The sequence below is a fragment of the Lissotriton vulgaris genome, chromosome 1_1 (assembly GCF_964263255.1).
Source record: "Lissotriton vulgaris chromosome 1_1, aLisVul1.2, whole genome shotgun sequence".
Classification (NCBI taxonomy): Eukaryota; Metazoa; Chordata; class Amphibia; order Caudata; family Salamandridae; genus Lissotriton; species Lissotriton vulgaris.
This window is the reverse complement of record NC_141685.1, coordinates 345422069-345435780: the sequence shown is the minus strand read 5'-3', so window position 1 is coordinate 345435780 and position 13712 is coordinate 345422069. Positions and strand designations below refer to the sequence as shown.

The 13712-nt window shown below is 41.0% G+C and overlaps 1 protein-coding gene across 1 annotated transcript in view; it reads right to left on the bottom strand.

Moving 5' to 3' along the window:
• LOC147747155 (sodium/glucose cotransporter 4-like) overlaps window positions 1-13712 on the bottom strand; it is a 447273-nt gene that overhangs the window by 176655 nt on the left and 256906 nt on the right. Inside the window, exons 10-11 of the mRNA XM_086952401.1 lie at window positions 7456-7606; window positions 4292-4460 (exon numbers count right to left, since the gene is read on the bottom strand). Of these exons, the coding sequence (XP_086808527.1) occupies window positions 4292-4460; window positions 7456-7606 (320 nt within the window). The remainder of the gene's footprint in view (window positions 1-4291; window positions 4461-7455; window positions 7607-13712) is intronic.

Sequence of the window (13712 nt, the reverse complement as noted above, 5' to 3'; positions counted from 1 at the left end):
CGTAGATTCCAGAACTTTCCACCCCGGAAATGTGAGGAAAATGTTTTTATTTCGACAAATTTTGAGATTTGCAAGGGATTCTGGGTAACAAAACCTGGTGAAAGCCAGACAAGTCACCCTATCCTAGATTTCCCTAGGTGTCTAGTTTTCAAAAATGTATAGGTATTCTAGGTTTCCCTAGGTGCGGGCAGAGCTAGGGTTCAAAATCTACAGCTTGGCAGTTTGCAAAAAAAGGGTCTGTTTTCATTGTGAAAATGTGGTGTGTCCACGTTGAGGTTTGGGCCGTTTCTTGACGCAGGCACTACACCTACCCAAACAAGTGAGGTACCATTTTTATTGGGAGACTTAGGGGAACACAAAATTGTAGAGCAACCTATTGACTTTAAAAGCATTTCTGCCTTCCAAATGTAAGACAATTTGTAAAAAAGAAATCACTTTGAAAAATGACCTATAATTCACATACTGGTATCGGTACCCTCAATTTCGGAGATGTGCAAATAGCTACTGTTTATAAACTCTATATATTTGTTTTTTCATTTCAGAAATACATAGGTGACTTTCATACCGATTTTTCCCTGTTTATATTTTTCCAAATGAATTGCAATATACCTAAGACACAATAAAAAACCATTGCAAGGCGCTGCTCAGTTATTGGCTCTGGGTTCCTCCGGTTCTTGGTGAACCTACAAGTTCTATATATCCCCACAACCAGAAGGGTGCATCAGATGTAACAGTATATTGTTTTCCAAACGTCTGTCATACTTATTAGAAGTTAAAGGTGAAAATGCTGTTTATTTTAACTCAGTTTCACTTTTGTTTTCATAAATGTATAGCTTTTTAGGTCCATCACTGCTTTTGTACCCATTTGTACCATTAACTGGAAAGAGGTTGAACGCACCAAAAATAGCAAAAAATGGCTATGTCCCAGAAAAATTCTAAAACTGTGTAAAACATGTAGGTTTTTTGACAAAAGTCTGCTTGTCCCAGAAAGCTAGAAGTATGGTGTAGCTGTATTTTGGCTTATTTCTGGGTCTCCTCCAGGGGATTCATCAAACCTTGGGTACCTTTGAAATCCCCATGAAGTTGGAAGAAAAGCATGCAAATTTGCTGCGGATAACATATGTGGTCAAAAAGTTACAGGGGCCTAAGCACAGGGGGGAGAGGCCTAGCAGCGAAGGGGTAAGGAGTCTCCAGTGCATCCACAGACAACAGAGATAAACCTGAAGTTAAATTACAATGGAACGTGACCTAAACATATCTTGGTCTAATACACTACAGTATAATACAAGGCTAAAACTTCACAAAACCTCTCAATCAGATAATAAACTTCAGACCTTATTTTTATTTTTATCTATAACTGTCTCATAATTACCCTTGTTACTTTAACTTAAATGCACGCTAGCATTTTACCCTCTTGTTCTTCATGCAAAAATATTCACTTTGAGTGCTAACCATATTATTTTTATGTTTTATTACAGAACCACACATGCCTTAACAACAAAGTCTAACCAATGACTGCATTATTGCTGTGCATTCCTTTAGCACGCAAGTCTTTACCATGATTCTGACTTGCTTTCGGAAAGCACTGGACTTTGGTATAATATAATTTACTATTCTGACTCCAATCTGTGTTTCAGTAGGGATGGTGTTGGACTCAAAATCCAACACTAGTCCAACACTGCGTATTTTAATGCAAGTCAGCTAAAGGAACTCATGGAAATGTGGAACTTATGGAACTGTTGCAGTCGTTGTAAAGGCCCTTTCTGGTCTGCATAGTAAAGGATGTTTCCCTATTCTTTTCTCTCCTCACACACATGAATTGTGGTTGAAAGTATGGAAACAAATGAATTGTGTTTTTAACACTAATGTACCTTTTTCTTTTGAAAACATATTTTTAGTTAGCCTTTCAGGTCATTGAAGTGGCTGTTCACTCAGTGTCAATACTGTTGATTTATTAGTTGATGTTGCTTTTTGGCAGAAAAATAAAAACTGGAAAGACTACTCAAACATCTCTTTCCAAGTCTGGTGGTATGGCTTATGCTATAATCATAAACTTGTTAGAGAGTATGATAACCCCATTGTACTTGCTGTTGAAAGAGATACAATTTGGTCACCAGTCACTGTTTTTCTGGATTCATACTCGTGGAGTTTTAGTTCCCATCAACTTTCAATTGAAGAAGTCATCCCCCACCTACCTTAAATCCTTACTTACAGTTTTCACTTCATGACTGTAATATTTAATTTATGCTGCACTTATACAGATTATATATTCTCCATGTCTCTTTCTTATTCTCAATATTTCCCCAGTTAGTCTTTATCATTGCACTCTTTATTTGTCATTTGGTGTACCATTAGCCTTTTTTCTCGTTTTCCTCTCTTTCCTTTTCCTGCTTCTTATTGTACTTCCCTCAAGTTAACAGAATATTTAGCTCTCATCATGTTTTAATGACTTGTTATGTCATAATAAGTTATAACGCACTCCTTACTTTTACTGTTTCTGTATTACTTTATAAGGTTTCTTACTTATTGATACAACTTATTTAATAAATGTCCTTTTTCAAAACTTAAAAAGTGTGCTTGCTATTTAGCATTTGGCCCTGCTGTCCTTGGAAAGGAGGAAATCTTATCCCAATTTGGGCTGACTTGAAGGTCACATCTAGAATGGTGAAAAGTACATTCCTCTCGGTCACTGCGATTATCACGGATAATCAAAGTATGGAGAAAGGCATGGGAGCTCTCACGTTTGGCTGCATTGTGTTGAACAGACAAAGGGAGGAGGAGGAGTCCTCCAGATATCCTAGCAAGTGCGTGATATCCAAGGGAAGTATGGAAATGCAGTGGCTTGTGCTGTTGCTAATGTGACTTTGAAATAGGAGCACACCTTCTTACACCAATGTGTATGAGTAGTTCAGGATTGTATGATCTCATCACAATGAATGAAAGTCCATGACCATGTGTAATTTAGAATTGCATAGTACATACTGTTCCCCAATCAGCCATTGTACTAAAGGGCTGGTATCTAGTTGCACCCAGGATCACTTGTTTTTGTGTAATGCATGGTGAGAATGCCTAAGATCATTAGTAATGTGTATTCATGTGTTCTTAATGTTTGTGGTGAATGTTGATATCACTGCGCCAAAGTTATTTCTGTATTGAGCATGTAAAATAAATAAACACACCATACTACTATTCTAACTATGTGGATTTGAAAAATGGATGGAATTATACCTAGTATGTCAATGATCGATTGACTTTGGGTCTGTGCAACCCTACTATTCAACTCAAGCATTGTCACATGTGACCCTCCACTGCTGCCTGATGTTTTCAGTAAAAGATTGGAGTTCAGTTCTCACCATGAGCTAAAAAATGAGCTAGCCCTATAGCCTAATACATTCAAACGAATGTCTTTGGCGTGTGGGGTAGGACAAAGGGGCATCAAAATACTTTCTTCTAAGGAAAAATGCCAACCCAGCTTTATTGTTTGATTGCCAGGGTTTTCTGTTTGTCGAAGAGCATGTAAACGTGATCTGCATGCTGAAGGGTGCTCCTGAGATCTCAGCGGCAGCCTGCAACATCAGCTTATTGTTTTTTAAGGCAAGGGTTTTGTATCATATCCATCCCTTTTAACACACAAAATAGTTCTCTTTTCCAAAACATGCAAGCAGAACATTTTATGTGACGATGGAAAGTTAAAATTCTCAATTTGTTAGTCAAGGTAACTTTCAGTGTGCTTTAAAATGCCATCACAATAAGTGAGTTCAAAGCTAAATTATTCCTTATGTGTGAGATACATGTGATTTACAATAAGGGAAATCCGTTGCATTTATTTCTATATATTGTGTATGTGCATAGGTGTGTGCATGCTAGTCACAAATGATGAGGAGTTAAAGGGCGCACTTGGATATTCTTATTGAGCAGCAAAAGTTACAAAGCAAAAACAGACAGTAGGCCTGTCCAAGCCAAGAACATATCCATGTCCAATATTGTTGTACTTTGTACATAATACTGCTGGGACAGTGGGGGCGACCAAGCACTATGATCAATATAAAAACTTCTTTTAGAGGGATACTTACTAAAAGAGATTACATATGTGACTCTATACCTTAAGGAGGTGGTGCATGCTTCACCTGGTATGGTGACATGACCCTCCAATCACAACTGTAATAAAAGTTGGCCTTATTATCAGGTTCACCTATTCTGTCAAACAGTAGCTATTACCCTGGGTAATCAAGAGCCAGATACCCCAGAATGTGTCACCTTCATTGGTTCATAGTACTTGCATAGTACTTACAGGTTCATTGATTCTCTTCCAAAAGATAGCAAGAAGGAAGATTGCAGTGACTGGTGGAGACAAGTAACTGGTCATAGACTGCATGTAGTCGAAGAGTTTTCCACTGTTGGCTGCCTGAATGATGGGTATCCAGAGAATGCTGATACCAACCAGGAACAGAATGAATACCCTTAAGGAAACAAAAAGGTAAAATGTATTTATTTACAGTACGAAATACAAAACTGTTGAGTACACTAGTCCTATTAACATTCATAATTCGCCAAGAAGAACATGCTTGAGTCTAAACGTAACAACCAATGAAAATGACTATGGTTTTGGCTTACGTATAATGAACATCTTTTTTGTTATAATCTGGGGGATGAGGAATTACTGGAGATGGTGGAACCAACATATGAGTAGAAATAGAGACGAGCACAAGATGGAGATGGGTAGTAAAAATATGTGTGATTGTGGAACCATCATTTGTGGGAACAGTTAAAGGTACAAACCTTTTATTCTAACACAATATTCACTTGGGAAGATGAAAAGATGTTTTGAAAAGAACTGGAACTAGGGCAGGCGGAAATCTATCAGGGTTATAGAGCCATATGTTTTATGAAAGATTGTCCGAAGTCAATTGCCTTCTTCCATATAGAGGATATTTGGAGTGCAGCTGCCATACTTTCACTTGGACATAGGACAGACAGCCTGCCTAGCTTGTCAGTAATGCCACTGCAAGGCCACATCCTCTTCTACACTATGTGACTCAACTCATAGTGGCAGGCTGTTTCTTTCAGTATGAACTGTAAATGCTGCATTTAAATACGTGAGACTATAGGAAAGGAACACCTGTGGGGTGGAACACATTGAGGTTTCTAGCCTACCTGACACTTTGTACAAGACAATTCTACACCTCCCGCCAAACCCAACCTATTCACCATGGCCGATGCTCCATTCACTTCTTCAGTGGGCTCTATTTCAATGGTGACAATAGGACTGTCTTGCAGCAGCATGCTTTGGCTCCGCATTACAGCAGCACTCTTCAACTCCACATCGAACTGTAACATTCTTAGACCATTCTCAATGGTTTATATTGTTTCATTGGCGGGAGATGAAAGTAAAACAAAGCCAGAGTGGGCTTCTCCTGCAGTTGTTTCCATACTATACGAAAACAACAGAAGAGTGACTTTTCATAAACATACTAAACGAAACACACAAAGGTTTTGAAAAGAACCCTCACTCTCCAACCTGGTTGGAGACATGCTTCATCATTGGGTCCCCACCGGATCAGCCGAATTCCGTTCCGGTGTGCTACGACGCCTGCAATTGCAGCGGAGCGGGTTGTGATGTAGTGCAAGAGAAGTGGTGCAAATTTAAAAAGTAACCAAATATGCCCTGAAAAACTCTTTATTTAGGGCAAGATGGGCTCTAATAAAACCAGGTGACGGATCAATACCAACTAAACAATGGGGCTGGAAGATCCGATAGAAACTAAAAATTGGTCGACATGAACATGTTTCTGCTTGTATTAGCACATTATGCTAAGCATTCATCAGGACCTTGTGGAAAGCGGGACCATTTTTTTGATATTTGATATTTGGGGGGTATTTTTAGAGCGCAGCGTTCGCTCCGAAGGGAGCATCTTGGCGCTGAGAATCCTGTGAGAGCTAGTCCAAGAGGATTAGATGGCTGCTTTGGTGTAATCATCGGGGAGAGTGAAGATCCAGGTTTTAAGAAGCTTTCTAAAAGGTTTTTCCTGGGTCAGTTGTCTGAGGTTTTTGGGCAGTTTATTCCAGGCTTTCGCGGCAAGGAAACTGAGGGTTTTTCCGCCCTTGGTTTTCAAATTGTATTTAGAGGGGAGGATAAGATTGTAATGGGTAGAGCGAAGATGACCACTAGGGGTGTAGTGGGGAAAACGCCTGGTGAGGTATTTAGGGCCTGTTTTGTTGTAGGCCCGGAAGGCTATGATCAGGATTTTAAAAAGAATTCTTTTGTGAAGGGGTAGCCAATGAAGGGAACGAAGCGCCGCAGAGATGGAAGATTTGCGGGGCAGTCCCAGGACTAAACGTGCAGCTGTGTGTAGTACGCTCTGTAGTTTTAGAATCGTGCTCTTTTTAGCCCCTGCGAGCAGGCCGTTACAATAATCTAGTCGTGAGATTATGAGCGCCACTGTCACCGTTTTTCTGGCGTCGATAGGGAGAAAGTCGAAGAACTTTCTGATGGATTTGATCATTCCGAAGCATTTGCCAGCGACGGTTCTAGCATGCTGATCAAAAGAGAGGTCGGAATCAAAAATTACGCCAAGATTCCTGGCCGATGACACTGTCTGAGGGGGAGCGACTGAATTGTCTGGCCACCAGAGTGCTGGGCAGAAGGAGGTGTTTTTTCCGATCGGGAGGATCTCCGTTTTTCCCGAGTTACTTTTCAAGTGATTGTTGTCCATCCATAGGAAGACTTCGGTCAAGCAGTGTTTAAGATTGAGTTCTGCTTCAGTGGAGTTATCCTCTAGTGGCACAATGAGCTGTGTATCATCGGCATACGAGGTGACAGGTATGCCGAATGATTCGATTAGGGACAGAAGGGGGATAAGGTAAATGTTAAAAAGGAGAGGGCTCAGGATGGACCCCTGTGGGACACCTGAGGAGACTGGTTTGTCTTTGGAATGGAAGGAGCCCAAGGCAACAGTTTGAGACCCTAACCTATGGTCGTATTTAAAAAACTCACAGTTTTACCATGAACAGTGGTCTCGGAATTTTAAGACCGCTGAAAACTTGAATCAGTTACGGAAGTTACTTCATGGAGCACATACCCGAGGCCCGAATGGAAGTTTTCCAAGTTATCGCGACTCCTCCTGGCGCCTACTCATGCTCGTATGGCTCAGAATATTAAGTTGTTTCCATCCTGACATGTGTGATTCTATGTCTACCTTCGGTTATTAATGATCACCACCGGCGGGTAACTGACAGTGCACATATGCAATAAAGTTGGTATAAAGGGACAGGGAGAATGCACAAGTTGCATAGAAGCAGACCACAGTGATGTTCTCTGTGCCATGTAAGTTAATTAATGAAGAAACAAAATATTCTGTACATAAAGTCACTTTATCCTTTGAGTTGCTGAACAACAATATGCCTAAACTTAAGGGAGAACTTAGGAATCACAATTTCATATGAAAGCATAACAACCTGCCAACTATCATCAGCTCCTGCTCAGATGCATTCCTGCGTATCCTCTGCCAAATGTCAAGAGTGAAGAGAGTGCTACTACTGTTGAAGATGGATGTGAGTGAACTCATAAGGGCAGCTATCAAGACAGCAATCATTAAGCCTCTCAGACCTGTTGGTGAAAGAAGAAAAACACACTACATGAATCAGCTATACCAAGACTTAACACCGAACTATTAGCATTATCATTTATGTTATTCAGTACAAACGCAAAAGCTGTAAAAAAAATATGTAGGCCGAACACCAAATTAACTCCACACATGATTCAGGAACCACAAATTAGCGATAATTAATAAGAAACTTGAACAGACTTTAGGCAATCATTTTAACCTTGTGGACTAAAAAAGTTACTTAGTGCAAAGGTAAAATTTTGACCTGCTCCAACCACCCTAACGTATCCAACTGGCGCTCTATTGTGGTCAGCCTGAAACTTTAACTTGGTCCCGGTCACCCACGATCTGATGTCCCACAATTGGCGCTTTATGCTTTTAACCCCTTCGGTGCTGATGACGAACCCCAGCCGTCATGCACTACGGTGCTCGTGTGCTCATGACGGCTGGGGTTCTTCACGGCCCGCCCCTGTTCGTGCTGTTTACAGCACACCAGGGGAATCGCGGCCGCATCGAAGGGGTTAAGCACTAGAAAGCCCATGTTTATATTTGATCTTGTCATTTTAGTGTCATTTTAAAGGTAAAAATGTTTCCTGTTTTTATATATTGTTGGATTTTTATTCTGTGTTGTGTCTTACTTATTTTTGGTGATATTAAATGCTTTACACACCTGCCTCCTAAGTTAACCCTGACTGCTTATGAGCCAAGCTACCAATGAAAAAGCAATAATTAATTTATTGAGTCTTGAGTAGGCCTTATTTGTGATTTATGGTGTTATTACTAGCTGTAGGTACCTGCCTGGACCTACTAATAAATCACCTTTCACCATTTTCTCTCTTCTAAACATATTAAATTGGCTCATAACCATTCATTCATTCATTCATTGAGTCTTTATTGCGATTCTTCATCATAAAAGACAGTGATTATCAAATTATTACATATTACATCCGTAAAAAAAATACACCAAAAATAATCAGAGATCTAAAACTTACAGCTATTACGCCAACACAGTTAATAAATAGATACATATATATTTACATTTTAAAACCAGTTCTAAAAAAAAAAAAATATATATAAACCAGCATAAAGACTTTGAACATCAATTAATATCATAGTCATGAATTCTTTAAATGTTACCAACTCCAACCCCTAATTTCATGTGCCCAGCTTAAAACTTTACATAGCTATTTGGCCTCCCCATTTATATCACGTAGTACCCATGCCCACCTCAAAAACTTAGCTACTCCTATTACAGCGAGGTTGGAGGTATCAGATTTCAATATTCTCTTTGCAACCATCGCTGATCTAGTTCCCATGGGCAGCCATACTGGTTTCAACCAGGTGCTCCTCGGTTTGTGATAAACAGGGCATGCAAATAAAAAATGATCAGTATTTTCTATATGGTCTTAACAAAAAAAGCACTTATTTCTAATAGCAGGGTTCCATTTGCTTGTTAGCCAACATAGCAGTAGTGTTCCTACCCTAAATTGATGGTAAGGTTTACGATCATGTTGCTTCGTTATAATATCCCAATAGCCTTCCAAAAGGGGTTCATCCCGACTTTGATCAACTCCCAGTACGCTGCTCTATAAGACCTTTTTGATAGAAATTCCACAGTCTCTGGGTGATCCCAAAGATTCCTCATCCACATATCAGTCAACATGGATTTAATACCAGTCAACCATGGGATCTTATATGTGCGGCTTAGCCCCTTTACTTCCAACAGCACCCTGGCATACAGGTGGAGCTCTGGAGTAATCCAGAGGTGCCTCCAGAATGCCAGCGGTCTATAGTGTGTAACGTCTTCAAGTGGCTGGTAACCGAGATTAAAAAGCAAAGGTATTCGAGGGGATGATTGGGGCAGACCCACTATTGATCTCATAACTTTATTCTGAGCTGTGGAAATTGAGGATAAATTACTGAAACCACAAATTTCGGCACCATATAGGATGGCTGGGCAGATTTTAGCCGTAAATATTTTAAGGGATGTATGACGGTACGACGCGTACCGTCACAACGCGTGCTTTAACAACACGTTCCTTACAACGCAAGTTGTTACCACGACTTGCGTTGGGATCGCGGATTGAGAATAGTATAATTTACTGTTCTAACAGCAGTCCCTGTGGACACTAGGGAAGGTGTTGGAATAGTAAATATACTATTCTTAATCCTCTAGCGCCCTCCAGCGCAAGTCATGGTTACGACTTGCGTTGTAATGGACACGTTGTTAAAGCCTTGGGGAGTAAAATCCGCGTGGTAAAGGATGTTTCCCGATTTTAACAATAGGGGCAATAGGCTTGGTTAGAGACAACTTGTGCTCCTTAATCAGGGCACCAGATAGCTGAGCATGTTTCAGCGCTAAAATATCAACGAGGGGATTCCAACTCAATTTGTCACGAAATGTGTCACCCAGGGGTGCTCTGCTGACCTTAATTCTCGGGGGCATATTTGAAAAGTACCTGTTGTCGCCATCCTCGTTTCTGCGCTGCTCCCCTGCTGCCACTACAGCGCCTGGCTTGGGTCTCGTGTCTCCCCCACTACTGTAGCTTCTATCTACACCTGCACGGCCCCGGAGAGGGGTGGGACTCCATCGCCCAGGAGCCCAAGCGGCAGGAAGCCGCCATCGACTATCCCGCGCCCGGAGGCGCTTAAAGCTGAGCAGAGCCCCGGTGGAGCGGGTGCTCTGCCGACCTTAATTTTCTGGGGCAAATTTGAAAAGTACCTGTTGTCGCCATCCTCGTTTCTGCACTGCTCCCCTGCTGCCACTACAGTGCCTGGCTTGGGTCTCGTGTCTCCCCCCGCTGCCGTAGCTTCTATCTACACCTGCACGGTCGAGGAGAGGGGGGGACTACATCGCCCAGGAGCCCAAGCGTCAGAAAGCCGCCATCGACCATCCCGCACCTGGAGGCTCTTAAAGCTGAGCAGAGCCCCCGCGTCGCGGGCTCATGCGCGGGCCGCGCCGGGGTAAGCCAAGGCAAATGGCGGGTCGTCTGTGGCCATCCGGGGCTGGCCGAGGCTGGGCTGAGCCGCCTCCCTTGGATTGGTTAACCGGGACATAGACACTACTGTAAGATCTTATAAGAACTGTGTAATATTTGTTTTTAATACATTCCCCGGTATCCGGATATCATCTTTGCATTACAAGCTGTAAACCATCTGCATATATAAGAAAAACGAATTCAAGGCTCAGCAATAGTAGGAAATCCCTGGTGGGTGGGACTGTCAGGGGGACCCTAGACCAGTTCTTAACAAGGGCCGCTACAGTGTTAGAACGTGAAACAGCCATCACTGAGCGGCGCCTTTCTTCAGAATTGTTGTATAAACGTTCTTCACTGGGTCCATCCAGCTAGCTACCACACCACCTAATCACGGCATAGATATAGAACAATTAACCGACAATGGTATTCCACCTCAACATCAAGAACTCGCGGAATCAGCAGAGATAAGCAGGGAGCCTAATTTTATAGACCTGAATATAGGATCCCAAACGGAATTTTTTTCCGAGGAGCAAACACCATTGACATCTAGGAAGCCCACCACAAATAAGATTATCCCAACTAAATCATTGGGGCCAGGACCTCCAAACAAAAGAAAGCAAGGGGGGAACAGCCAAATAGGCAGACTAGCAAAAACACCTAAAATAGTTTTGAGCCCCTGAAAAGGAATATATTCCCCAACCTAAAACACGCCACAGGGTGTGTTTGCACACGTCACCTCAAACCCTGGGAGCCAACTAGCACACCAGGAACCTCCAGTATGTGCCAGGGGGCTGCGTTACAGAAAGGTGTAAAAAGGGGCATGGCCTCAAAACACCTCTCTGCAACGCAGCGCCCGGGTGCGTTTGCAGAGGGAGAACTAATTTCCCTTGCATACTTGAGGTCCCTGGGGGCCAACCAGCCTACCAGAAACCTCCAGTATGCGCAAGAGGGCTGCGTTGCAGAGAGGTGTAATGAGGACATGCCCCTTTTTACACCTCTCTGCAATGCAGCCCCATGGCGCGTTTGCAGAGGGGGAAGTAATTCCCCTCGAATCCAGGGGGTCCCTGGGGGCCAACTAGCCCATCAGCAACCTCCGGTATGCTCCAGGGGACTCCATTGCAGAGATGTGTAAAAAGGGGCGTGGCCTCTTTACACAAGTGGAATTACTTCCCACTTTGCAAACGCGCCAGGGGGGCGCGTTTGCAAAGAGGTGCAGGGAGGGGGCGCGGCCTCCTCCCGATCCCGTAGTTTTAAAAGAAAACTTTTAAGAAGGTGGGCTGTGTAGCTCCCCTTCTTTTTATTTTATTTTGGCCCTGGGGACCCCATCCCCCAGGGCCTATTTCAACCACGGGAGGGGGCCCACAGTGATGTCATTTGAGATGTCATCAGTGATGTCATGAGTGATGTCACTGACCATGTCATGAGTGATGTAATATGTGATGTCATCAGCAGTGGATTGTGGGCGCGCAAGTTATAGTTAGCTGAACTAACTATAACAGGGGAATTTCAATGGTTTTGTATGAGTGAAATGTCCAGCTAACTATAGCATGTGTGAAACCTATGGTTTTTTAAGTGAATTTCAAAGGTTTTTTAAATGATAATTTCTAACTTTACCGTAACTGAAACCTATGATTTTTTCAGTGAATATCAAAGGTTTATGACCTATAGTGTTTCTTAAATAAAATTTAAAAACAGGTGTATACTTTTTATAGTAAAAGAAAAACTTAACAGTAGTGTTTTTTTACTTTATACCTCCAGGTTTTATGGCATTTATTTTTGGAAATTTCCTTCTATATTTATCCATATATTTTTGTAAATAATTGTATATCTGTTTATAAATCTATATTTCGGATTTTGTAAAAAAATTGAATCTGAAATTAGTATATTTCCACATTTATTTTACTGATAAATATGCACTTATGGATGAAAGACTGAGCGTTTTCACTCATGTAAACACTCTTACATGATAAACTATGCACAATCTTCATATTAAAATGTGCAACTAATAATACACGAGGATACATATTTCTTTTTAAGGATCTTTTCTAAAAGTCTTTTATTGTTTTGACCCTTTTACTTTTAGAACAACAGACCTATTGCCCTACTACTCATCATTGACAGCATTTACAAACGCTTAAAAAATAACCCAATTTCCGTATTCATGCACAGTTTAAAATAAATACAAAGAGGAAAATAAATAATTTTCTGTTTGTATTTATCTGTAAACATCAGTAAAAACATAAATCAAGAAGCCCTACTTATAATTTAAGAATATTTTCAACTTACTTAGCAGTAATTAACATATAAGTGTGGTAAACGTATGACACAGCACCTATAATACCTGACTTTCAACAACACCGTTCACAGTTCGATTCAATAGTCTATGAGCATCTTAGCCCACCACTATCCCACTGTAAGTAATACCTTGCTTAATCTTTCCAACGCCCCAAGCCCCAGCACACCTTTCTGAGGGTAGTTTTACGATTTACAACTGCTAGCATTTTTTTAAATTAAGAAGCATAATAATAACAAATATTAATCCTTTTTTTCTTCTAGTGTTAACAATATTTTTTTATGTCTTACTTAGATGTTTTTAATCATAAAATGCAAAGAACACAGTTTACCGAGTAACACTTTTTGAACTCCCCAACGTATGTAGATAATAATACATCTTATACGTGTTACTATCGAAATCAAAACCTTTACAGCTTCACAGTTTGTAACTTTTCCCAACAGGTTCAGAAGTAAAACAGTTAAAACGTGAGCATGTGTAAACTGCAAAACATGCCATCTAAATAGTCGGAGCCACATCTTCCTTCCATAGACTACTAAACAACCAAAAACTATATAAACCACACCTACTGTGCAATTAGTTTCGTTTTCGGGAGTTAATTCTGAGTCGTAAATCTGTGTTGCAGGTTCCGTTTTCTAGCATCGGATTCTCTTTTTGCGTCAACAAACATATTCAGAGGTGTAAGTTGTTTCAATATGGCATAGGCATGGTAGTTAGTTATAATTTGTGGCTATTTGTCAATATTTAAACATTTATATCTAGAAAAAAATGTTATTGCATGTTTTTTTGCTTTTTCTCTTTAACGTCAGCAGCTTGTTTTTAGAAACAGATAGATTA